Source organism: Leuresthes tenuis, unplaced genomic scaffold (genome assembly GCF_036924035.1).
Source record: "Leuresthes tenuis unplaced genomic scaffold, fLeuTen1.0.hap1 SCAF_1, whole genome shotgun sequence".
Lineage (NCBI taxonomy): Eukaryota > Metazoa > Chordata > Actinopteri > Atheriniformes > Atherinopsidae > Leuresthes > Leuresthes tenuis.
This window is the reverse complement of record NW_027325355.1, coordinates 12,948,315-12,975,404: the sequence shown is the minus strand read 5'-3', so window position 1 is coordinate 12,975,404 and position 27,090 is coordinate 12,948,315. Positions and strand designations below refer to the sequence as shown.

The window sequence follows — 27,090 nt, the reverse complement described above, 5'->3', positions numbered from 1 at the left end:
TCAACTAAATGTTAATATCAGATGGAAATTATTCATACAGTATGTCGCTGACATTATTTCAATCAACAAGACCTGGAAGTTTTTTACATGGTATGCTTTTTGGTGAAATATAACCAAACTTTGGAGCGCTTCTGCCTCGACGCCATGTTGGAAACATTCTTAGTCAAAATACAACCTATAAACGGGATCGTTAGGCAGGTGGATTAACGATTCCACGGAATCGAACTACTGGGAGCCGGTTCTCAATTTCCATCCCTACTTGTTTGACACACCAATGGAAATATAAATACAGTGGGTTTTGTGTATGATCCCTGAATATTTCCTTTTCATCTTGACAGACCAGAGCTTTTTGATTGGAACTCAGTCGAGAAGAAGACATCAGCAACTGACAGACTTGAACATGCCTTTAGTAAGGCAGAAGAACACCTGGGGATAGAGAGACTGCTGGACCCTGAGGGTAAGCAACATGCTGACACTAAACACAGAAACACAGACTCAGTTAATAATTAAGGCCTCTGCATATTTTATGTCCTCGGATCAATGCTGTAATTGGCCACAATTAAATACAAATCTGACCTGTCTTCTTTTGTGGTAAGATTTCTAGCTAAATACTCTTCTTTTTTGCAAACGTAGGCCCTAGTTACGGCTAAACCACTTTTTAATTTTGATTATTGTTTTTAAAATCTTATTTTGCAGTTTAAAAGCTTCAAAAGTACAGAAAAAAGGACAGAAAAGATGCTTTTTTTCCCCTCACCACAATTACCTTTACACAATTATTTATTTTTACATATTTAAGGTGTATTTAACAATGAAGCTTTACAGTATGTATTACATATGATTAAAATATGAATTTCATACACATATTATTGTATGGACTTTATGTACACAATACTTTATTATAGTAAATAGGCCTACAGAGGTCCTGGAGGGAATGCACAAACGAATGTCACCCGCTCCCAGTGAGCTCCCAGTTTACTTGAGCACAACATGTTTGGCTGAGGATGCCGATCCTTTATTGTTCTGGAAAGAAAACCAAAACAGTTTCCCAAACCTATTGAATTAAAGTCTGAAATTCTGAATTTTGTACAACCCTGATCGAAGTAAAATAAGGGAGATTATTCATATTTTGTCATTTAATTAAATTAAATCTAGACAGTAGTTGCCTTTCAAAAATGTATTACTAATAACAATCTTATAACAGTCGATTCCACTTTTGTTTGATTCTAAACCTTTAATGGAAAATTCAACTGTATGTTAAAAAAAAAACAAAAAAAACACTGACCTTTGATATTCAGTTGATTCTGACACTGAATAACCAATCTGTTACACTCCAGATGTATACAGCTGTATACTACAGTGTGAATGTTAACGTTTCTCACGCTCTCTCTGCTCTGCAGATGTGGCGGTATCTCAGCCTGACAAGAAGAGCATCATCATGTACGTGACATCACTCTTCCAGGTGCTTCCACAGACGGTTTCCTTGGAAGCAATTCAGGAAGTTGAGACACTGCGGCCAGCGACCACTGCCAACATCACCCATGTTACAACAGAGGAACACTACCAGATCCAGACCCAGCAGCGCTTCTCCCAACAGGTTGGAGATGACAATACACACAAATACAATACAATACAAACAAGCTCAGCAAATGTGATGCTGTTGATGTGAACACTATCTCAGGCCTCTTTGCCTTCATCGTGTTTCTATCTAGCAGTTGTAATGTTACCACATCACACACGTTTTTGGGCTTTTCTCAATGAGATATCTAGATTCTAATATTCTAGATATTAGATATTGCTGACGAGGATTTTATGTGCCTACGAATCCCAAGTTCATCAATGCATTGCACAATCACTTGGTCTGCTACAAGCACGAGAGACAGCTCTCTCGGTTCGATTCGTCTTGACCTTGCCTATTTTAAGCTCACTTTTTTCACACATTGGCCCTTAGCCCTTATATAAGCTTACTTGCTCCTGCCATCTGCTTTGCCCCTGATTTTTCTTGTCGTGTCTCTCCACAGTATCTTTTTTAGGTTATCATGTCTGTTACATCATTCTCCCACTGGAGGGGGGTTAAAAGCCATGTGGCTACCCCTCTACTCATTAATTCTTTGGAGCCAACTCTCAACGACTTTGCAAAGTTTTTGCTGTGCATCAATCCCACTTTCAAACAGGCTGTGTGTCAAGGCCGAGTGTAGGAACACTCAAAGAGCCATAACATGAAGATAACACTGCATGTATCTTTTTTTTACCTTAATGCTGCACTATACTGGCAAAAGTATTCGCTCATCTGCCTTTACACGCATGTGAACTTAAGTAACATCCTATTCTTAATCCATAGGGTTTAATATGATGTCGGTCCACCCATTGGAGCTATAACAGCTTCAGCATGAACTTGTCCAAAATCTATTGGTATGCTGAAGCATCAGAGTTCCTTTCACTGGAACTAAGGGGTCAAGCCCAGCTCCTTAAAAACAACCCCACACCATAATCCCCTTCCACCAAACTTTAAACTTGGCACAATACAGTCAGACAAGCATTGTTCTCCTGGCAACCACCAAACCCAGACTTGACTATCAGATTGCCAGATGGAGAAGCGTGATTCATCACTCCAGAGAATGTGTCTCCACTGCTCTTGAATCCAGTGGCGGTGTGCTTTACGCCACTGTATCAGATGCTTTGCATTGCACTTGGTGACGTATGGCTTGGATGCAGCTGCTCAGCCATGGAGACCCATTCCATGAAGCTCTCTACGCACTGTTCCTGAGCTAATCTGAAGGCCACATGAAGTTTGGAGGTCTGTAGCGATTGACTCTGCAGAAAGTTGGCGACCTCTATGCACTATGCACCTCTGTCATTTTATGTGGCCTACCAATTAGTGGCTGAGCTGCTGTCGTTCCCAATCACTTCCACTGTGTTATAATACTACTGACATTCGACTGGAATATTTAGTAGCGAGTAACGACTGGACTTGTTGCACAGGTGGCATCCTATCATGGTACCACGCTGGAATTCACTGAGCTCCTGAGAGCGACCCATTCTTTCTCAAATGTGTGTAGAAGCAGTCTGCAAGCCTAGGTGCTTGAATTTATACAGCAGTGGTCATGAAAGTGATTGGAACACCTGAATTTAATTATTTGGATGGATGAGTGAATGCTTTTTGCAATGTAGTGTACTTTACCTTTTTTATTGGATGTATAAAAAACCTATAGTGTGTTGCATTGATTAAATAATTTAACTGCTCAAAAAAAAAAAGAAGTTATTTCTGCATGCAACAAAAGTATTTTGAAGTCCGAATAAAAAGACACTGAGTTGAAGGTTACTTTAGAATAAAATGCTCTGTTTGAGTCTTCCTCGTATTTATGAAATTAAAAGCCGAACACTGGAAACATTTTACTCTGCAAATGTCATGCATCATTTGACTTTTTGTTGTTTTTGCATGCATCAAAGGTTCTGTTTTCTTCAGAACCTTTTCTTTTCTTGGATTTCTCCATGGTCGGCCTACTGGGGTGTCGAAAAGCATCAATCAATCGTGTGGCGGCGGGTGTCACACATCTGCAGTTGTGACATATTTTGAGCGACAAAAAATGAAACGCGTTTTATTTATTATTATTAAGATCACCATAATCTTTACATTTAGAATTCAATTCAAAAGACTAACAAATTAAACACTCGTGACTTACTTTCCAAAGCCACAGGGAGCCACAGCAGAGTGATGAAAGAGTCACAACGGGATGCTTACCCATGATGAGCACATCAACCCACTCCTCTCGCTCATCTGTGGAAAAATACTTGACATGTTCAACCCCAGGAGTCTTTCTGGGCTTCCTGCTTGAAAATTACATGGCAAAAATGACAAACTCTGTGTAAAACATTTTAATATCCTGCCACCAACGGTGCTAAAGACCACTAGGGGACAATGTGGCTCCTTACAAAAGTTGGTCATTTTCCTAAATTATGTTTTCTTCCTTATTATACCAAGTATGATTGTGAAAAAGGTATCAGAATGCAGCTTGTGATGTCCCTGAAAACCTTAAAGAACCTGTACAGAGGTATAAAACACATTTAACAGTTTTAAAAATCCAAGTGAAAGTGACACCGAAGAAATATGTTTGTAGAGGTATGAGAGGTCTGTTTCTTGTCTAGCTAGATAAAAGGCAGGTAGGTGTCACCTTTGATTTACAGGTCCTGATAAGGAGAAAGAATCCCACCCCCGACCCCCCTCGAGCCCCCGACTCTCATATAAAGGGGTTCCTTTGTATGAGCAGGGAAAGCTTTGCTAGTTGGCATTAGAGCGTTAATGTTTTCCACATTAGTTATGGGACAGGTCTGGTGGGTGAGGGTCCCCCAAATCTTTTCCAAAGGACAATGGTTATGGTAAATAAGGTGAGGTCTGTCTCTTCCTGTTGTGAAAATGCCACATCTGTGTCTTTGAACCAACATTACTACACAGGAATGTTGCTTGGGCCTCCCAAAGATCAAGTTTCATGTTAATTCCACACTTGAGTATGTATATAGCATCCATATATGTCAAGAAGAGGATATGTGTTTGTTTGAAGGGGTTAATGAGAAACACATTGTAAAATGCTTTGTAAGAGTCAGAAAACATTATCATTTGGGAATTCGGGTGCAGCAAGAGAGCGTTAGAAAGTGAGAGATGTGTAAAGGAAAGATATTGCCTTGGAAGAAAAGGAAATAAGGCCCAAGCAGGAAGGTGTAAAGTATATGCTGAGGAAATGAAGAGCGAGAGGCATTGAAGAACGAGTATGAGCAGTCAAATAGGGAGTGCGAGAAAACAGCAGCTTTTATCTACAGCCTGCATCATCTTTCATGATCAAAGCAGCCCTTACAATATCACTATAGCATGCAATATCACTATACTAACAACAGAGACGCAGCAAGGAGCACATAATGTCTACGTAGAAACTTTGAGATTACTATATAAAATGAGACCATGTCAGCTTTTCTGTGACATTATCTGAGCTGCCATGATGCACTAGAAGGCCAGCTTGCTGGTGCTTAAAGCAGGTGGAAATACTACACCATGCTATACTTCTTATTATATAGGAAAAGACTAAATACGACGGTATGGGGATTTTCATCATAAAAAGATCATAAAAGACAGAATCAAATAATTCAGATGTGGTCCCTCCACTGATACGGCTTCGTTGTCTTTGTCGAAAGCCTTAAAAGAAACAGCTCTGTGCACATCCTGCTTGATCTATTGCCAGCGTTTAACACTCACTTGGTGATCATTCAAAGTGTCCTGGTTTGGACAAACATTGGCATGTGTTTCAACACAGGGGTCCCCCAAGGCTGCTGGGGCCCCATCCCTTTTCCATGTACACCACCTTGTTAGGTCCGATCATCCATGGCTTCTCGTATTACTTCTATGCAGATGATACCCAACTCTATCTTTCATTTCCACCAGGCGATTCCACAGTTTTGGTGCGAATCTGAGACTATTGCTTAGATATCCACATGGAACTCAGTCTCAAAGGGCACATCACCTCTCTGTTCATTGAGCTCAAATTCAATTCTCATCACTGTTAGCCTACAAAGTGATTTGTTTGATATTTCATGACAAATAGCAGTGTGAGTTATTTAGTGTGTGACACATCTAAACAACTTAAAGAGCCGCTCCAAATCTAACTTTTACAGCTAGTGTATTGCTATATAATTGATTTAAACTTATGATTCATTTGTGACAACAATTTTTAACCATTATATTAATACCTCTAGTCCTTAAAAAGTAGTTACCCAGGAAAATTTCAACTGTTTCATAGCTTACGCTTCAACTAAAGAAAGGAAAACAAAAAAGAACCCTATGTGGAATACCAATTAAACGTTGATCAGTTGAATATTCTTTTTAATCTATGACATATATATAATGATTCCACATATCTATAGATGATTTATTTTTTCATGCTTAGTAAAATCTAACAAAATTAAAGATACATAACCTGGGGTTGGGGTGATTTGGATGTGTAGTAAATGGAGAACTGGACAAAAGTTTGCAGGACAGGAGTTGCATCTGCTTTTACTCTGTGCTACTGTCTGACTACATCTCTTGCATAACACATCTGTGCCATTTGTGTCTGTGTCTATGGCCTGGTTTCCATCCAAGGTTACAAAAACAATCTTCAGAAGAGTTGAAAAATAAATAGTTGTGCTCAAGTGTCTTAGTACGGAAGCTGAGAACGCACTGCGTACTGTTTATGCACTGTTATTGTGTGATAACGACTTATTATTTCAAAGTTGTGAAAAAAAAAGACTAATTATTTCGTTATCTCGATATAACAAAGATCGTTTTCTCACAATAATTAATTTCAACCTACAAGAGCTGCCACGAACGGCTTCCGTAGCCACTGGCAGGAACTGGTAGCTGTAGCCTACCTGTAAGTTACACTTTACGTTAGTTTGTTTACTTGACTGGGTTAGTTTAGGGGCTACCGGTTAGCAGATGTATGAAAGCCGTTCGTGGCAGCTCTTGTAGGTTGAAATGAATTATCACAAGAAAACGATCTTATATCGCGATGACAAAATAATAAGCAGTTTTTCACAACTTAGATAAGTCGTTGTCACACCATAACAGTGCATAAAACAATAAATTAATTAATTAATTTTAAAAAATATAAATATATGTGGATATATATATATATATATATATATATATATATATATATATATATATATGTATATATATATATATATGGTCGTTCTCGGCTTTCGTACCTTAGTTATGTACAGTTCTTTGTTGTAATTTCAAATTCAAATTGAATTATTCCAACTGACTAATTACCAGATGAAAATGTACGGATAGTTCTAAATGGAAAATATTCTAAATGAGACCAAGCAATCTTATTAATTTTTTTTATTCCTCTCTAGCTTTTAGCTATGTTGACCACACACCCAGAATTATGTTAGCTGTTTAGTGTACAGACACGTTTTAAATCATTTTACTCCTTGGAGCTTGTGGCTGAGGTCATTGGAACTTTTTAGCGATGCACCAATACCAAATTTAGAGTATTAGAATTAAGCCTAATATATAATTTGTGTTTGACTGCTTTTTGTAGTCATGCTTCTTAGATAAAGAGGAATTTGAAAGTTGGATGGAAACTGCGCTCATGTGAGATTATTCATGTTTCTTTTTTCTCTCTTTTTTACTCCTCTCGTTTCTTATCTTGATTTTGCATTGATGCCATTTCCATATTCATGTTTTTCTCCTGCCTCCTTTTTCTGCTATTTCATTTGTCTGCCTCTTACTCTTCTCTCCTTTTTTTGGCTTTTGAAATGGTTTTGCATTCCTCTGCTTCCATTTCCATCTCTTCCTCTTCCCTCGGCTCTTTCTGATCTCAATGCCAACTCCTCTCCTGTTGTCTGTCATTTTCTACTTATCTTTCTTTTCTCTCAGATCACAGTGAATGTGGCTCAGGGGCGAGTGCAGAGCCCCTCTCCTCAGGCACGTTATAAAAGCTATGCCTACACCCAGGCTGCATATGTCAAGTCACCAGAGCAAAAGAGGAGGCGTTTTACTGATCAGGTCCGTGTCTTGCGATGCTAACACTTAAGCATGCAAAACATGCGCAGATGTTTGGCTAAAACATCTGCGCATGCTTTGGCGAAATGTATGTTGTTTTGGCAGGCTCTTGCTTTTTTGCTGTGTCATTGAAAAAAATGTCCATGAAAACAAGTCTGGGGGAAGGTCTTGGAAACACATTTAGAAACTTACATTTGTGCTAGTTTCAAAACAATGTTATTGGAAGAAGCTTCGCTGTTTGATGCGAATCAGGTGCTATTGCTTATTCTTGCCTTGGATCTATCACAAAAATGTTTTGAAAATAGAAATCCTGTGAGTTTTGCTAATGTGCGGAGAAAAATGTTAAACATGACTTGCTGAAGTGGACATTTTTTGCAGTGTGCCCATCAGCTGTACTGTGTTAACAATGCTTACTATGTTCTTTCCTACGGCTTTATGTCTGAAAATGCTTGGTTCCACTTAGACCAGGTTACCATCAATTAACGATCATATAGTGTCATTTTATGTAGGCTGCCCACTTTTTATTATTTTTATAATTCTTCTCTGTCATCTTTAATCTCTCATACTGCCTACACATGTTTTACAGTTGGCGTTACATGCTTTGGATCATTAGCTGTTCTCATCTGATTCCGTTTTGATTGAGCAAAGAATGTAGTTTGAGAACTGGGGCCAGATGCATAAAAGAAAAACACAAAAACTGGTATTTATAAAGGAAAAATGTACGATGAGAGTATGTATACCTCACACGTTTTTCAGACCATGTTTACACACGTTTTGAAAACATAGTAACTCTGATATAAGGTAGAAATGGAGCAAAAATAAACCAAACAAACATGCAATTTAACAAAAAACAAAACCCAACAATTTTACTTAGCTTGTGATAGTAATATAGTTTTTTTATTTTCTCATCTCGATCTCCACAATGTGCTCTTATTTACATTAATTGTGGAAGTTATAAATAACGGCAGCTGTGAATTATGGGTAATTGCTATTGATAACCTCTCCAATGAAACTTCAAAAAGGAAAATATTCTCTGGCACAAGATTATCACGTGCTTCGAAAGGCTGAATACAAAAACATCAAACGTACCGTGATCCATTTGTTCGTCTGTGTATCCGTCCCAATCATCTCCAAGCTAGACTGTATACTGTAAAAACTGTGCTTTCATCCAATGTACATAAAACAGCAACTGTCAGGTCTCTCCCCCATAATACCGACGTGACGTGGGAGCAGCTGCATGTTTCTGGCTACGGGTCTTTTAGTCAGACCTTATCCGTTGTTAGTTTTTAAACTCAGTAGGTTTTGTTCTGCCTGTGAATACAGAGCTGAGAATCACCAAATAAAACTAATTTCCTTTTTCTCCACCTCATTGTGTTTCTGTTTTATAAAACAGAAAAACTGTGGCTCCATTGTTCTTTGTTGTCGTTTTCATTTTTTGAGTCTTTTTGAGTTGAGGTGCAAATTTTGATATGTAAAACATAGCTTAGGAAAGTATCTGCGCCCATGTTTGGCTAAAAATGGGAGATGCGATAAGGTTTGTGTATAGTTTCTAAATGATTTGTACAGATCTGGATAAAATAATGCATATATATATATATATATACCTATGGCTAGCACATGGAGGGCTGTGCGGCCCTCCAAAGAAATGCCTCCCCACATCATTACTGACCCACCGCCAAACCAGTCGTGCTGGAGGATGTTGCAGGCAGCAGAACGTTCTCCACAGCGTCTCCAGACTAAGGGTGCTCAGGGTGAACCTGCCAATCTCGGCACTGCACGGTGCCACTTGCCCTGCACGGTGTTGGGCCGTAAGCACAAGCCCCACTTGTGGACGTTGGGCCCTCGTACCACCCTCATGGAGTCCATTTCGGACAGTTTGAGCAGAAACATGCATATTAGTGGCCTGCTGGAGGTAATTTTGCAGGGCTCTGGCAGTGCTCCTAGTGTTCCTCCTTGCACAAAGGAGGAGGTAGCGGTCCTGCTGCTGGGTTGTTGCCCTCCTACAGCCCTGGTGTACTGGCCTGTCTCCTGGTATCTCTTCCATGTTCTGGACACTGTGCTTAGAGACACATCAAACCTTCTTGCCACAGCTCGCATTGATGTGCCACCCTGGATGAGCTGCACTACCTGAGCAACTTCTGTGGGTTGCAGACGCCGACTCATGCTAACTCTAGGGGTGAGAGCACTGACAAAATGCAAAAAAATGATAGCAACATCAGCCAGAAAGGATGTGAACAGAGAAATGGTTTGTGGTCACCGCCTGCAGAACCACTCCTTCATAGGGGTTGTCTTGCTAATTGCCTGTCATTTCCACCTGTTGTCTGTTCTGTTTGCACAACAGCAGGTGGAACTGATTCACAATCAGTGTTATTTCCTAACTGGACAGGTTGATTTCACATAAGTGTGATTGACTTGGAGTTACGTTGTGTTGTTTAGGTTTTCCCTTTATTTATTTTTTTTATCAGTGTATTTCAGCCTTTGTGGTTTAGTCATTAAACTGCATATAGTTTTATGCTTTTGGCCCCAGGTCTTGCTCTTTTGAATAAATGTATGCTATTCATGAGGCTCAGTATAATTAGATATGAGCTTCTTCAAAAGAAAAATAGATGTGTATACATGTTATTATACATATGATGCAGTTCTGAAACACTTCCTCCAATTTGCTTATGAAAACCCTGACACTTGTTTTGCACTTTAAGCCCACATTCATGACATAAACATGGACCACGTTATCCTTAATATTTGGACAGCTCACCTGTTAACACCTCTGAGGCTCACTAATATATATATTTGTCTTCTTTAATTCTTTCTCTGTAATTATGAGCAGGTGAGTGGAAAAAAAAAGGATGTTACTGCTTACTCACATTCCTCTCATTACTTCCACCGGCACTTCCCTTTACACAATTAGTAGAAAAGCAATCCCAACTCCAAAAGGAGAGCTGTTAGCTTGTCCATTGTCAACCAGGGATGAGGGCTTATGGGAAAGATATAACAGCTTTCTTTTTCCTCTTCTTCACTCCACCCCTGCATCCTCTGTGGGTTTTTCTCCAGATTTCAGCAGGAGTATCCTTTTTTTCTGGCTGACAGGGTAGGCGGTAAAGACAATCGTCGATCCCTGAAGTAAACAATCAGTGGGTCTACATGATGAGATTAACTCGATTATAGCTATAGTTGGGTTATGCTCCTTATCTGAGCAAGGGTAATTATCCTTGGATATATGGCGGTGAATGAATCGAATCACTGGCACAAAGCATGTCATACCCCGGTACGATAGGTGGCGCTGTACCCATTTCAACTATCGCTAATAGAGCCACTTCCGGTTGACGTCTTCACCACCAACAACAACAAACTCAGGCATTCGAGAAAGATGGTGAACGAAGAGCAAGATGAAGCTACGTCCCTCTACATTTGTGATGAGCATGGTTATGGCACAAACGTGATGCACAATGGCGCGTTGTTTATTTCTTTCCGAAGGCGGCGACAACAACAGTAGTATCGTCTCCTTCGACTTCCGGCTGACGATCCCGGGAAAAAATCTCGAGCATGCGCAGAACGCTCAATCTGATCCACTGTCCTCTACATGCACGTTTAGTGTACGTTTGGATCGAGTTATCTCGGGGTCTTAATTCGATCGTGAGTAACCCGATCCGAGCCTTTTTCTTGTCAGATTAAGGTGTCTACATGAATTGAATAACTCAATCTTATTGTAATTTAGCCATTATTCCGATCCGATGAACCCTCATGTAACCCCGCTGAATGAGTGGCATGAAGTTATAGAACAGTGACAATTTCGACTTTTTTTCGCAGCCGTGGGGACGTAGACATCTTGCTGTCATGAGATCAACCACAAATTCCTCTGTATACCAAAGTGTTCTAGCATCAAAGGTGAAGCCATCTGTTGATGGCTAAAGCTCGATTGAAACAAAATGCCGGCACAATTGTCCCGAGCACACCAGCGAATCTACAACCAAAATGGCTGAAAAGAAAAGAATCACGGTTAAAGTCCAGACCGTGATGGGACTGAAATGGTGTGGCGGGAACATAAGATAGCTTAGCATAATCTCAATGAATTAAAATATCACTGTTAAGAAAGTAAAGTTAAAAAAAAAAAAAAAAAACCTCACAATTATGTTTGAGACTGATGATGTCATAGAGAAAATGTTTATTTTCAAGTTTTCTACTAATTACTAATTTTTCTTCTATGTCATGATGTGTGAAACCTCAGAGCAGAAGAGGGTGTCTTTTTTTTTATTGACACGATTGTATTTTTTTTTTTTATGTGATCAAGGCAGATGCTGTGAACGTTTGTGTTTCTATATAAACGGAACACATTGTAATTTAAAACGTGTATAAAGACAAAGCTAACCGGGGCTCTGCAGTTATCGCCACCGAGGCCGGGCCAGGTGTATCACCAGAGAAAAGAATGGTGTCCATAACAGTAGCAGAGGGAGAGGGAGCAAGTTGCTGAAGTCAGCAAATTCTTGTCATCGACTGTCTTCACCTGTGTACACTTAATGGGCCTCTTCCATTCCATTTATCCATTTAACTTTTTTTTTTCATGATGTTTTAAATTTACCTGCTCTCAACTGCCACGTTACCTCGCATTTGACATAGTGTCTGTTTCCTTGCGTCATCTTCTTTTTTTCTAATCTTTTCCCTCCCTCTACTTCCAAATCATCTAACAATGAAACACCCCCTTCTTTCTCCCCGTATACCTTTTGTCCGTCGCTCTCTTTCCCCGCCTCTTATCTCATTCCTGTCCATTCCTTCTTAGTTGCTGAGTCCCAATCAGGAAGAGCTGCAACGGGGCCTAAGTCCTCTGCCTCCGGGCTCTACCAGCCTGGAGAGCTATCAGGCTTCACTGGAAGAGGTATTTTCTGTGTGTGTGTGTGTTTTATTTATCTGTACTGTGGTGCTACACACACAAAAATAAATTAAATAATGAATTAATTGATTATTAAAAGCATTTCAATGAGCCACTCGGATGCCCATAAATTATGTTTTTCATTGCCTCCAACAGACACCTTGTTTTCTTATCTTAATCATTCCCAAACACCCAGTCTGTGGCTAAATCAGGGTGCAAAAGTGTCTTGATTGGTCTCAAAAATCGTTGTTTTCTGTGCAACTTGTTAAGAATGAGACTCCTTTTTTTGTTGATATGGGTACTGCATATATCTGTATGCGTCCACAAAAGCAGGAGGAAGTGGAAAACGGCATACAGGTTAGTAGAAAGGACAAACGCTCACCAGCATACAGCCATGCTCACTGCCACAGTGGCTGCAAATGCTCTGGGATCTACTGACAGATTTATATGTAGTCTCAACCAAGGTTTACCAAGGGGCTGGGTGGACAGTTTTCACAAAAGAGATCCAGAGCAAATGTTGAGGAGGTTTGCACTCTCTCATGGTCCCACTCCGGAACATTTTAGTACTCAATCGCATGTGTCAGAGCAGCTGTAGATAATGGGGTTGCAGTTCAAATCACTCTGTATGTATAGAGTCACTCCACACAAGCCCCAAAGTTCCATCTCTGTTTTTTTTTTACATTAAATATAAGTGCGTATTAATTCACCCAAATTCCCAGTAAGCCCATTCATTCATTTTGTGGTCACTTTTCCAGACCGTAGCTCTGCTGTAATAAAATCCGGATTTTATAACCTCAGCATCATTATAAAAAACAAAGCTCTTGAGGAAGTTGTAAACATCTGTGCCCTTGATTCGTCTATAATTGCATGTTCAATGACCGCCCACAGAGAACATTAGAAAATCGTTTGTTTTGTTTCATGTTGCCATGGCATAGTGTACTTATTATTTCATTGTATTGATTTGAATGAACTCTGCCTACTAAAGGTATTGACGTGGCTGCTATCGGCTGAAGATGGCCTCCAGGCTCAGCCTCCCATCTCCAACGACGTGGAGGAGGTGAAGGAGCATTTCCACACACATGAGGTAGGAGCCGGTGCATTGAGGCTGAGTTTTGACGACATTTACCTTACAAATTTTGCTTGGTAATATTTAGGGCTTTAAAGTCATAGTTGACTGGCCCAAACCCTGCTCAACCAAAATTGTGATTGGTCGATTTTTTTTGCAGCGTTGATTTCATACAGTCTATGGTTAATTTCATCAGGAGGAAAGTACCAAGTGCCAATGGGGGTGTTTTCAGAGAACACCCCCCTTATTTTCACTATTTTGGATTAGCCCAACCCACTAGAGACAGGTAGATTGAAGAACGTCCACGTTATGTAAAGGGGAACTCCGGTATTTTTAAAACTAGACCTTATTTCTGGCATACGTTTATCTACTCACCGAGAATAGTTTGGCGAAAGTCGGCGTCCTTCGGAAGATATGTAGATTACTCGAGATCCGTGTATATCCATATAATGGGAAAGAGCAGGGCATAGAAAATACAGCCTCTAAATAGCTAAATAAGGCATTATGTGTCTTTATTTCACCAATACTTTAAGACGAATGAATGAACAAACGTGTACTATAGCTCTGTTAGCTCATAGATGCTGTTATGTGGCTACTTGCAGCTACAGGAGAGCTAACGGAGGGATTTCTACACAGGCACTCTACTGGGACCACTTCATTCACACGCCCCCCTGGAGCACAGCTTATTTACTCCTTGCTCTGTGACAGTCGGCTAACTTCACACAGAGTTTGCTACTGCTAGTTTTGTGCAACATGGCAGGATATTTATAAAACTTTGACAACGTGAAAGACGACTTTGAGTAAGATGGACGTTCTTACCAGAGTGAATGAGCTGTGCTGCAGCCATGCGTGTTGATGAAGTCATCTCAGTAGACGAGTGTATAGCAAGCCTGATAGCCGCCAATAACAACAACACAGCAGCTATGAGCTAACAGAGAAATAGTACGCGTTCATTCATTCATTCGTCTTAAAGTATTGGTGAAATAAAGACAGATAATGCCTTATTTAGAGGTTGTATTGTCAATACCCTGTTCACTCCCGTTATATTGATATACATGGATCTTGAGTAATCTAAATATTTTCCAAAGGACGCCGACTTTCACCAAACTGTTCTCGGTGAGTAGATAAACGTATTTCATGCCAGAAATAAGGTTTAAGTTTAAAAATACCAGAGTTCCCCTTTAAATTATATATATATTTTTTTTTTTCAGCGTGAGCGATGGCATGTGTGGCATGTGAGCGTGAGAACTTGTTGAAGTGCGTGTGTCTCATGCTCATTGCATTAGACTTGAGAGCCCTGGATACACGCCTTTTGTGTTTAATTGCCTTCTTGTGCTGATATCAGTATATTTTCGGTAATCATGGGCTATTATATTGCGCAGATGCACGTGATGCAAAACGCTGTCAGAGTCGAGCCACCCCCCCCCCACCCCCCACCCCCCCCCCCGAGGGTTTCAGTCTACCAAGAATTTCTTTGATTACTGCCCTAGTAATAAGAAAGAAAGAAAGAAAGAAAGAAAGAAAGAAAGAAAGAAAGAAAGAAAGAAAATAAATAAATAAATAAATGTATCGGGAGGAATAAACTGACAAAAAAAAAGTATGCGAGTTATCACAAGCAAAACAAGAATCTCGACCAGTGCAAGCTAAAGAACCATAGACCAAATACAATTTAAATGTCAACAACAGAACTACTCACAACTAAAAAATCACAGCTTGCCCAACATGACAGTCTCACTTGGAATTTGAGCAGCTGCTGTAATGGGCCAGGTGAACAGAGGACAATCCTGATTGGATCCCAGGACTACGGCACTGGTCCAATCCATGAAGAGAGATAACGGGAAAAGCATCAGAAAAGCCACAATGAGAGTGTGATAGCTTCCTAAAACTTTGGAAGGTTGTTTATGCTAAATTGATTTAAATGTTGTGAATATGTAAATGAAATGTTCCTACCTGCTTCCTTTCTAGGGCTACATGGTGGAGTTGACAACTCACCAGGGTAGCGTGGGACGGGTACTTCGCGCCGGTGCTGCCCTGCTGGGGGAAGGAAACCTCAGCGAGGAGGAGGACTCTGAGGTCAGGGAGCAGATGAACCTCCTGAACTCCCGGTGGGAGCACCTGAGAGTGGCTAGCATGGAGAGACAGAGCAGGTACATAAAGACTTTTATTCAAGCGAACATAGAGCAAAAAGCGTCACATATGAGTAAAATGATTAACAGTACAATGGCCAGTTTACACCAAAAAAGCTTTGTTAATTTTTTAAAAGTCCAATGAGTCCTTCATCACCCTAAGACAGTGAACTCTCATCTTTGGGTTGGGAGTGATTTACTGCCTCGAGTGGAGGTGTTGAAATGTCTCAGACTTGTTCACAAGGGAGGGTCTAAAGAGGGGTCCCCATAGAAGATAATATCTATGGTTACAAAAAACAGGAGTCTTTGTCTTTGCTGTGGATTTAAGGATTTGATTTACTTATCAAACCAGCAGAAATCCCTGCTTGAGTGTTAAAACACGCCTTTTTTTCCCCCACTTCTGTGCGGTTTTTCTGTTTTCAATTGTTTAGGAATAAAAGAGCCTGAAGCCTGTTTTGTGGTAATGACCTTCTTGTGACTTCAGCATATGATTGAGAGCCCCTGAATTATGTCGCCCTCCCAGACTCCATGGGGTACTGATGGACCTACAGCATCAGCAGCTTCAGCAGCTCACAGACTGGTTGGATGTGACGGAGGCACGCATTAAGAGGATTGGGTCTCAGCCACTTGGTCCTGATCTGGAGGATATCAAGCACCAGGTTGAGGAACATAAGGTGGGCATCTGCTGGCCCAAGCCCTGCTTATAGAACGTAGCTCTATTTAACCCACCATGCTCCTTGTTATCATCCATATTTCTAAATAGAATGCTTTCCCGTTATATCTTAATGGTAATCAAATTTTTCCTATAAAGTTAGAACAGTATCAGTACTTGGTCATGGTGCAGGTGAGAAGAGGCTTTAAACGAAAGATCCACGCTGGCGATGTTGTAAGATTTTAAGATATGATAGAAATACAATTTCTAAGAGCATGATGTGAATATAAATAATCTATTCATACCATGTCCTCATTTATTCAAAGCTTAAAGAAAGAAAGAGAAAATGGTGTTTCAGCGGATATACGCTGAGGATTTTCTCATGTTTTCTCATTGGTATCAAGCCAAGAAAAATTTGGGTCATGTAAGGTCGTTCAAATCAGAATCAGTTTTATTGCCAAGTAGGTTTGCACATACTGGGAATTTGTTGTGGTGCGCTGGTGCTTCGTTTTCCTGGTAATTAAATAAAAACAATAAATATGAACAGTAAGTCAAAGTGGAAGCAAAACAATGAAACAAGTATGTTCAGGTATTATGTAGACAGTCCATGGAGGATGTGTAGAATGTAGAAGGTAATGTAATGTGTAGAGGGTGGTGGTGGGAGGGGTCTCTGGTCTTGTTTATGAGGCCAGCTCTGGAGGGGAAAAAAACTGTTCTCGTGGCGTGAAGTTTTGGTCCTGATGGACGGTGGGGGAGTGGGTCACACAGTTTGCGTCGGGATGGGAGGGGTCAGCTGCGATCTTGCCTGCATGCTTCAGGGTCCTGGAGACTTGGGAGGTTGCAGCCAATCGCCTTCTCAGCAGAGGGATACGCTGTAGTCCCTAGATGTGGCAGTAGCGTACCAGATGGTGATGGAGGAGGTGAGGATGAACTCGATGATGGCAGAGTAGAAGCAGCATCGTCGCCTTTGGCAGGTTGAATTTCCTCAACTGCCTCAGGAAGTACATCCTCTGCAAGGCTTTTTTTGACGCTTCAGGTCCTGGGTGATGATGGAGCCCAGGAAGCAGAAGGACTCCACAATGTTCACTGGGGAGTCACACAGGGTGATGGGGGCGGGTGGGGTTGCGCTCTTCCTAAAATCCACAACCATCTACACAAATTTGATGCTTTTAATGTCAGCTGGGACCATTATGTTTGGAGGTTACATGTTTGATTACTCTGAATTCCAGCCACAGGAGCCTGTTTAAACACCATCTTGTGTCCATGCTTACAATTCAGCTGACCCCCTTGATTTAGGTATATATATATTTATATATATATGTATATATATATATATATATATAGTTCTATATCTAAATCAAGAATTTACTTCATGTGGTTTGGAAAAAAGAAAAATATGTACAATCTGACCTCTTTTGCGTGCTGCAGCTTCTGCAGGAGGACCTGGAGCTGGAGCAGGTGAGGGTGAACTCCCTAACCCACATGGTGGTGGTGGTGGACGAGAGCAGCGGAGACAGTGCCACTGCCGCCTTGGAGAGCAAGCTTCAGGTAAGTAAAACATGTGCACACTTGAGTGACCAGAGGTACCACTTTTAGTTTTTTTGTGGATTGTCCCTGGCTAGAGCCAATCCCCTGAAAATTGTATTTTATAATTTGCGTGTGGACGAGGGATTGTAACATGAAATTGTTTTTTATGTTGCATGACCAGGCGATTGGAAAGAACTGACTGTTAACTGTAGCAGCTTCGTGATACTCCACAACAGTAAAGGCAAAAAGCCTTTTTTTTTTTTTTTTTTTCATGCCGGGCGCGGTGAGAAGGAACAAAAGAAAAAAGACTGCATAGAGGGAATTAGCAAAGGAGACAGAAGGAAAGATGAAACTCTGATGATTAGCATTGTAATGGGGACGTAACTAATCTAAGCAAACTCCCTTATCCAAGTGCACAAAATGATTTAAACATGTATTGATCACAGTTTAAACCCGCATTATCAAACATGCCCTCAAAAACAGACGTGACAGAGACAATAATCGGTCTTTTGTTCATCTCACTGATTTTGGAGAAGTATTCCTCTGACCCGCAGCAAAAAAAAAATAATGGGTTAATATTAGAAAAAAAAAGATAAATCCATGATTTAATCTTGGAAAGTTCAGTCTTTTTTTCTCAAGGGGAAGTTCTGAGTGAGTCAGAGAAGCCGATGACGCACACAATTGAAAACGGAGAAGTTTTGATAAGAAATTAATTATTTGTGAATTGGATTAAGATTTTGTCACTTTGGGGATTTGTCAAAATAACAAAACTCTTCTCCTAAAAAGGCCAGCTTTAGTTTTATCATTTTAGTGTGTTACTTCTTAAAAATTAAGAGTGGAGGATAAAAAGGGAATTGTGTGTGCTGGAGTGCGAGAATTTATATTTTCGCCCTGCTGTCAAATTGTCATTTGATTAAGTACAGGCCATTCATCTAAAGTTTCACCTGCTGTGCCTCTGTATGCCAGTACCCTCTCAATTTTTATGAATTGCATTGCAGTGACTTTCTTTTCATCCCCTCACCTTCTTTGTCCCGCTGAGGACTTTTGAGTGGACAGATTTGTGGGCTTTGTCTTTGCCAGTTAATTGGAACAGTAGAGGGTTTCCTCTGCATTAAACTGCTAACAATCACTACCAATATGTATATGAACAGTGAAGAAAAAGCTACTTCTATATAGGGCTTGTCACGACTTGAGCACAAGCTGTCAGGAAATGGTAACGCCAATGCAGACAGGAAGGAATACAAGTAAAATGTTTATTTAAACAGAGTAGACAAGGCAAGTTTATTTATGGAGCACAATTCGTACACAAGGCAATTCAAAGTGCTTTACAGCTACATAAAATCACAAAAGGCAAATAAAAATCATTCCAACCACAAAAAAATATAAAATAAAATCATTATTTGAATTTAAAGCAAAGAGTGCAGATAAAATATTTTCAGTTGTCATATGCACAGCTAAATAGAACTGTTTTCAGCCTGGATTTGAACGTTGTCAGAGTTGAGACCTGTCTCACATCTCCTGGAAGACTGTTCCATAAGCATAAAACTGAAACGCAGCCTCACCTTGTTTAGTCCTGACTCTGGGCACCAGCAGGAGACCCCTCCCTGAGGTTCTCAGAGTCCGAGTTGGTTCATATGGCTCTAACATGTCAGAGATGTACAGGAGTAGAGCTGTTTTAAAGTCTATTCTCTGAGCAACAGGAAGCCAGAGCAGAGACCTGAGCACCGGACTAATATGGTTGTATTTCCTGGTTCTAGTCAGGACTCGAGCAGCAGAGTTCTGGATGTACTGCAGCTGTCTTACAGCCCGTTTAGAGCCCAGTGAGCAGGCTGTTACAGTAGTCCAACCTGCTGGAGACAAATGCATGGATTAGTCTTTCTAAGTCTGGTTTAGACACTATTCCTTTGATTCTGGTGATGTTTTTTAGATGGTAAAAAGCTGCTGATGTTATTGATTTAATGTGACTTTTAAAGTTCAGGTCTGAGTTCAATATTACCCGTAGATTTCTAACTTGATTAGCTTTAAGTGAGAGAGAGTCTCAAGGTGACTGATAACACTTTCTTCGTTTCTGTGGGCCACAGACAGTGATTTCAGTTTTGTCTGAGTTTAGCTGGAGTAATGATGGAGATTTCCAGGCTTGGGAGGATTCTGCAGAAGGGAGGAGATGGTTAGGACAGTCCTCCGTGATGTGAGAATAAATTATCCAAGAGAGGAGTAAATAGTCCTTACTTTGTCAGAGTAGGAGTCTGAGCTGGAGGTTAGGCGGGCAGGCAGGTGTGGATCTGTGGCTGGAGGGGATAGCCAGACTACGGAGAGTCAGTTACAGGCTGGTACCAGGGAACCAAGGCGTAGGAGCAATTGGTCGAGGCAGGCAGAAGCTGAGAGGACACGAGTTAGTCAAAACCACAATGACGGAATATATAGTGAGCCGATTTAAGTTAGTGAGACAATCTGGCGAAGATCGGTTGCTCCTGCAGCTCCTATAAGGCCGTCTTAATGAGGAATGATGAGGAGCAGGTGTGGTGGAAGGAGCAAAGCAGGCTCCGCCCAAGATTCTCAGGGACACCTGCTCAGCCCCACCTAAGACCCGGACCCAAAACACAACACAGCCATGCGTGACTGTGATAGGGCTGGGCGATAAAACCATAACGATAGCCATTGAGGAATAACGCTTCATCAATAGAGATATTAAACACGGTCGATGTGCTTTTCGATAGATTACATTCGCTGCTCTACCTGGCTTTAGATTGCAGGCTTTAAGTTAAAAGAAGATCATACCAATGGAAGCCTGGACTGAGCCAGTGAGTTGAGCATATATCTCAATAGGTTTAGTTTACATAAACTATCAGCATGTTCCTCACCTGCCTTCAGCAGTACAGGCGTCACACCCTACCAGTACCCACAGACTCCAGTTACACCTCCATAATGGCACCTTATGCCTCAGTGATAGAGCTTATCACAACCTCACTAAACTTGGTTTAAACTTAGACACACTGAAACTTTCTCCGTGTCTGCCTCCAGCCTGTCTGTCTCCTGCTTCAGGCGAGATGCAGGTGGAGAGACTGAACCTGAACAAAGGCTACAGCCTCAGGGCCCTGAAGGCCTTTGTAGATCACTGTATTCTGCAGCACCTCTTTAACCTTAGCCTGAGTCCGAAGAAAGGTCCAGTGCTGTGCAAGACATCCTGCCTTGTTCTGGTACCTAAAAGAAATATCATTCAACTAGAGAGGCTGTTACTGGCTCACCTCAGTAGGCAAGTGAACACTCCAGTTTGCTTTTCATCCTTGGGTTAGTGTTGAAGATGCTATCATCGACCTGCTTCATCAAGCCCTCTCTTGTCTGGACAAAGCAGGCAGCACTATGAGGATAATGTGTGAATAATCACCTCATCTTGAACACAAATAAAACGAAAGAGATGATTTAAGTATTTAAGGAAGACCAGAAATAAGCCAAACAGTCTCCATCACACTATAAGGTGTGGAGGTGGTTGAGGAATACAGATAGTTGCATGTTTACCTGGATGGCAGATGAGACTTGATGACTGCTTTGTAGCAGCATTAAAGGGAGTGACTCAAGGACACTGAACAAAGTGACAAAGAAGGTTGGATCTGTGCTAGAGACTGCTCGGAGCTTATAGACATAATGCATAATACTACCCACCCTCTACATAACATAGTGTTAAAACAGTGGAGTGTGTTCAGCACGAGGCTTCTTCGGCTTCTTTGTAATGCGAAACGATGCAGGAGCTGATTCCTGCCAGCAGCAATAGCATATTTTGACAGCCTATGATGATTTTGCGAGAAAAACAATTAAAATGAAAATAAATGATTAGATCATTAGAAACAAAAATACTGGGTTGAATTGCATTTTGAAAAAAGAACGCACTTCTGAATAAACTTTTGAATTAATCTGGCAAGTGAAAATGGAAATGTTAGTCCCTCGAGGGACACAATGCTGATAGATAATGCATATTTGTGTGTGTGTGTGTGTAGGTTCTTGGTGACCGCTGGGCAGCTATTTGCAGATGGACAGAAGAGCGCTGGATTCTGCTTCAGGAGATTCTTCTGAAATGGCAGCACTTCACCAACGAACAGGTTAAAACAGTTTAATTCCTTGTGTTTTCATTTGTGAAGCAATGATTGTTGGTTTTGTTTTGTTTTTGTTGTTGTTTTTCAAGAATGCTGGGCATCAAACCCTCCAGATTATATTTACCCCTATATTTTGTAGGCTTCAACAGAAGATTTAAGCATAAACAGAATTTATGTGGTGCTCTGAATGCACGAAAACCCTGTTGCGATTAACAAATAATGATGTGATCATGATTATTTGACATAACCATTATGATTTCTGCAATTATTTGAATCATATTAATTTACCTTTATGAACAGCTGGTTGAAACTAAATTAAATATCCTGTTTCAATATTGTTTTTCATCATTTGATAGTGTTGAATAACTAAATGATCGATCTCATAACCTTTTGATTATATCATCTCATTTCGTGCATCTTCTACTCTGGACATCGCCAAGAGCAAATTTTGTTTAGAAAGACTTGACTTTAATGTAGAAACACCATTTTTTAGGAGTGTCCCTGTATTATTTTTCCCAAAAATATCTTGACAAAATACACTACATTGCCAAAAGTATTCACTCACCCATCCAAATAATTACATTCAGATGTTCCAATCCCTTCCATGGCAACAGGTGTATAAATTCAAATTCAAAGTTGGTGGAGGGGGATTATGGTGTGGGGTTGTTTTCCACGAGCTAGTCTTGGCCAACTTTGTGGAAACAGTTTGGGGATGGTCCCTTCCTGTTCCAACATGACTGCACACCAGTGCACAAAGCAAGGTCCATAAACACATGGATGAACCAGTTTAGTGTGGAAGAACTTGACTGGCCTGCACAGAGTCCTGACCTCAACCGGATAGAACACCTTTGAGATGAATTAGAGCGGAGACTGCGAGCCAGGCCTTCACATCCAACATCAATGTCTTACCTCACAAATGCGCCTCTGGAAGAATGGTCAAAAATTCCCAGAAACACACTCCTATACCTTGTGGAAAGCTTGCCCAGAAGAGTTGAAGCTGTTGTAGGTGCAAAGGGTGGGCCGACATCATATTAAACCCTATGGATTAAGAATGGAATGTCACTTAAATATGTGTGTAAAAGCAGATGAGCGAATACTTTTGGAAAAATAGTGTATCTTTTTTTAGGGTTATCTGAATGATTAAATGTTAAGACTTGTACTAGCATGGCTAAATAGAGATAAAGATAAAGAAAGAAAAATCATTAATCATGTCTTTTTTAATCTGTTTGAAAAATGATTTGTCATCATGAATAATTGATCATTGAGACTTTGTTGTGGCTGTGTTAAGCTTGGATAATGTTGCTGGTTATTTTTCACACACTAGTTCCAACGATGGCCTGAACTGTTAGATTTCCTGCACTAGTGAATTGTTAAGTATTAATTAAGTAGTGGATAAATAATATAATTGTCATCATAACAGTGGCTGCCCAAACCTTTGCATGACACTGTACATAAGGCTGGACCAATGTTTTTTGGAAACAGCTTTTATTTTCTCAGTCCTTTAATCAATGGGGTTTTGCAGATATTTTTGCCCAGAGCAGCCAAAATATGATTTCACTCATGATCTGGTTTGAAACGTTTGAAACAGATCACACCTAACTGAAAGCCCAGAACTGGATTTACATTGCCACTCCTTGGATAACAGCCATCCTTTGTTTACCACTTAACATACCGCATTAAACAGAAGATTAGAAAGAAGTCGGCTGCCTATAGAAAAAGGACCGAAGAGATTTAGAGATAGAACAGAGTTTGTTTGCTGCTGAGCGGTGTTGGAAGCCAGAGAGAGGATCTGGGTAAACGTGGAACTTAGGTCCAGGCGGGAGTCCGGAGGGGGAGGATACTGGCTGTGGTGCAGTGGTTCTGAGTTGCCGGCGGGATGAGCAGGCAGGCAGGGGAAACAAGAAGGTGTCAGGAATACATCAATGAATGCTAAGTCCTTCGCATGGGAATCCAGAGTGATGAGAATTGACGACGGAAGCGGCACCGAAGGAAACAAGGAGGTAAGCACTCGAAATGAAACCTTCAGCGGAACGCAGGGGTCGGCCTAATCACCACCGGTGAAGTGAGACAGTCTTGTGAAGGCCGGTTGCTCCTGCAGCTCCTTAAGACTGTGTCTTGATGAAGAAAGATTAGGAACAGGCGTGAAGGTAGCAGTGATCCAGACTCCACTCCCTCGGACTTCCTGGAAACCCGCTCAGCCCCGTCTAAGGCCCAGAAACCACAACAACACCACAGCCAAGCAGGATTGTTTCAAAGACAATATAATTCTCTAACATAGGCACTTTTTCAATCAGTTTGGGATTGTTTTTTTGTTTTTTTCCAGGTATTGGAACAAATGGCTTTTAACACAAATCACATACACAGTTATTCTTCGTTTCTTTAATCCTTGATGAAAATATGCACGAAATAAACAGACTCGTCACTCTTCTGTGATTTATAAGAAGGGATTATTGGCCTCATTGGCTCAAATCCATAAAACCAAATGTAGCTTTTTCAGGACGATCTGGGACAAACATTATGTCGCAGGACACCTCTTCTCTCTACATCAGCTGCTCTTTGATTCATGTGGACATCTTCAACGTTATCTTTCTTTCTGTTTTCTTCCCTCGGCTCGTCTCTTTTCCTTCTCTCTGTACGGTTGTAATGGTACCTCGTCCCTTCATGTCCTTGTTCCCTCACATTTCACTCATCTTCACACCAACGTACAACCTGATTATGCTCTTTGCATGTCTTTTCTTACATTCTTTCATTTCAGCTTCCTCTCCTCACCTCTCATTTTTTAATTCTTCACTCTATTCTTCTCGTATTTCTTCTCGTCTTTTCTCCATCACGACTTAACGTATTTCCCAACCCTTCCCTCCAAGTTTTCATTCCCACTCCTCTTTCCTCAGTCCCTCTTTTGTTTGTGTCCCTTCTCTTATCCTTCTATTCCCTCTTACTGCACTTTTTTATCCTCCTTTACCTATCATTTCTTTCATTGTGATTAATGTTTCCGCTTCTTTCCTTCCAATCTTTCTTTTTAAGTCCTTTATGTGTCATCTTCTATACTGCCCCCTGTTGCCTCCCCTTCTCCGTATCTCATCCTCTTTCTTTTCCTTTATTTTTCCCTCATTGTCTTTTCACGTCTTTATTCCTTCCACCCCTTTACCCTCCCCTTCTTCCTTTTGTTCCATGCTCCTTTTTTGTCAACTTTGCATTTTCCCTTTTTCCCCAACCTTTTTTGTTCTCATCTCTCATTTTCTATGATCTTGTTTTCTTTCAACTGTGTCCAACAATTTTACTCACCACTTCCTTTTCTCACCAAGCCTTCTGTGATGTATTTCTATAGCTCCATTTCATAATAGAGCTGTAGAATACACCCTGTTCATCACATGCACACCATACACGCTCACACTCAGAGTCAGTTTAGAATAACTACCGTAATTAATCTAACACCCATGTTTTTGGATGACAAGAGGAAACTGGAGTACCTGCAGATAACCTGTGCAAAACCACTCAGAAAGGTCCCAGCCAAGATTCAAACCAGGAAGCAACAGCGCTAACCACACACAGCCTCAGTTCAATCCGACTAAAGTCCTTACCTTTGTGCTCATACGGTGCAGGTTCATTAAAAAAAGAAAAAAAGTAGCCATGGAAACTAACAAATTGCATTGAATCTTCAGTTTGATTCAATTCCAATCCAGAGCATGCACAGGGTGGCAACCAACAGTGGAGAGGAGAACTCTCTTTTAACAGGAGGAGACCTTCAGCAGAACCAGACTCAAGAAGGGTGGCCAGCTACCTCGAACAGTTAGATGCAAAATCAATGAATCAATGAATAGTTGTCCAGTAGTACCTACTCTTGGCTTTCTGATTAAGATGAATTAAAAGTTAATGACAGCAAAAATGGTAACTGTATAAATAGAGATTAAGAAGTAAAGAAGGCAAAGCAACAAGGGAATTCCCCCAGAAGTCGATTGTCTAAAAGAGACAGCAGGCTACAGGAAGAACGGGATTTAACTTGGAGTCTATTAAGGAAACCAAAGACACGGCTGAGCTGGAAAACCATGAAAACAAAACCAACCAAATGGGACAAACTGACACGTAGAGTTACAGGGAATAACCATGAAGAATGTAGCAAGCGAGGATCTGACAATGACCGTGACAAAAAACAAGGAGCATAAATACTGTGGAGGGGGGCTGATTAATGAGTGACTGCAGCTGTCACAGATACAATTCAGGTGAGAGTAGAACTGAGGAATGAACAGAGAAAAACTGAGGATAACGACCGGTGAGAAAGCGGAACAAGAAAGACCAATAGACAAAAAAGCAATAATAACAAAGACGAACCATTAGAGGAACTACAAAAGGACAAATAAAGCCTCGACTCTTACCGACGGAATAAAACCCGATTTCAACCAAAGAAGAAAACAGAATAGAAACGAACCACATGAAAACCAAGCAAAGAAAAAACAAATCCAATCTAAGAAAAAACACAAACCCTGCCAATCTTAAGGTGGAAAACCCAAACTGTCAGCTGGTTCCACCAAGAGAAAGGCCTGAAGCTTCTGCCTCCCATTCCACTCTTGGAAACTCTAGCAACCACAAATAAGACAGCAGTCCAGGAGTGAAGTGCTCTGTTGCGATGGAGCTTGGTCATGTGATCAAGACTTTTATATGTGAGAAGTATTTTTACATTCTATACTGTATTTACAAGCCAAGTAATGATTTGGATAAGCTGGAAGCCTTTTAGGTCATTTTGGGACAACCCAATGATAAGGAATTGCAGTAGTCCAGAGCTGAACTAACAAAAGTGGTGAGCATTACTCTGAGACAGGATCTTCCAAGTTTTGGCAGACATACTGTATGTAGGTGACAAAAAACTTACGAGAAACTTTTTTTTGGGGTTAAAGAACATATCTTTGTCAAAAATGACTCTAATCTCATCCCCTTGTCTTCTCATGTTCTTTCTCTCTCTTTTGTTTTCCGCTCTATATCTTTTTCTCTTGCCTTATTTTCCTTTTTATGCACCCCTTTGACTATTGTCTTCTTTTTTCTTCCTTTTTACCTTTCCTGACAGTGTTTATTTGACTCCTGGCTAACTCAAAAGGAGGAACTAGTGCGCTCCATTAAGACATCAAACCTGAAAGACCAGGCAGAGATGGTTGCCTGTTCATGCCGTCTTGCTGTGAGTGTCTATTATCTATTAATTAGGCATGACATTGCTGTAGTGCAACTTTATACATGCATA

General features: G+C 40.7%; 1 protein-coding gene across 1 annotated transcript in view; it reads left to right on the top strand.

Annotated features, from left to right (window-relative positions):
* The window catches only part of dmd (dystrophin), a 226,826-nt gene that overhangs the window by 61,482 nt on the left and 138,254 nt on the right, over nucleotides 1-27,090 (top strand). Inside the window, exons 8-17 of the mRNA XM_072368727.1 lie at nucleotides 339-457; nucleotides 1,398-1,594; nucleotides 7,412-7,540; nucleotides 12,312-12,407; nucleotides 13,387-13,485; nucleotides 15,433-15,614; nucleotides 16,117-16,267; nucleotides 17,674-17,793; nucleotides 21,765-21,866; nucleotides 26,920-27,027. Of these exons, the coding sequence (XP_072224828.1) occupies nucleotides 339-457; nucleotides 1,398-1,594; nucleotides 7,412-7,540; nucleotides 12,312-12,407; nucleotides 13,387-13,485; nucleotides 15,433-15,614; nucleotides 16,117-16,267; nucleotides 17,674-17,793; nucleotides 21,765-21,866; nucleotides 26,920-27,027 (1,303 nt within the window). The remainder of the gene's footprint in view (nucleotides 1-338; nucleotides 458-1,397; nucleotides 1,595-7,411; nucleotides 7,541-12,311; nucleotides 12,408-13,386; nucleotides 13,486-15,432; nucleotides 15,615-16,116; nucleotides 16,268-17,673; nucleotides 17,794-21,764; nucleotides 21,867-26,919; nucleotides 27,028-27,090) is intronic.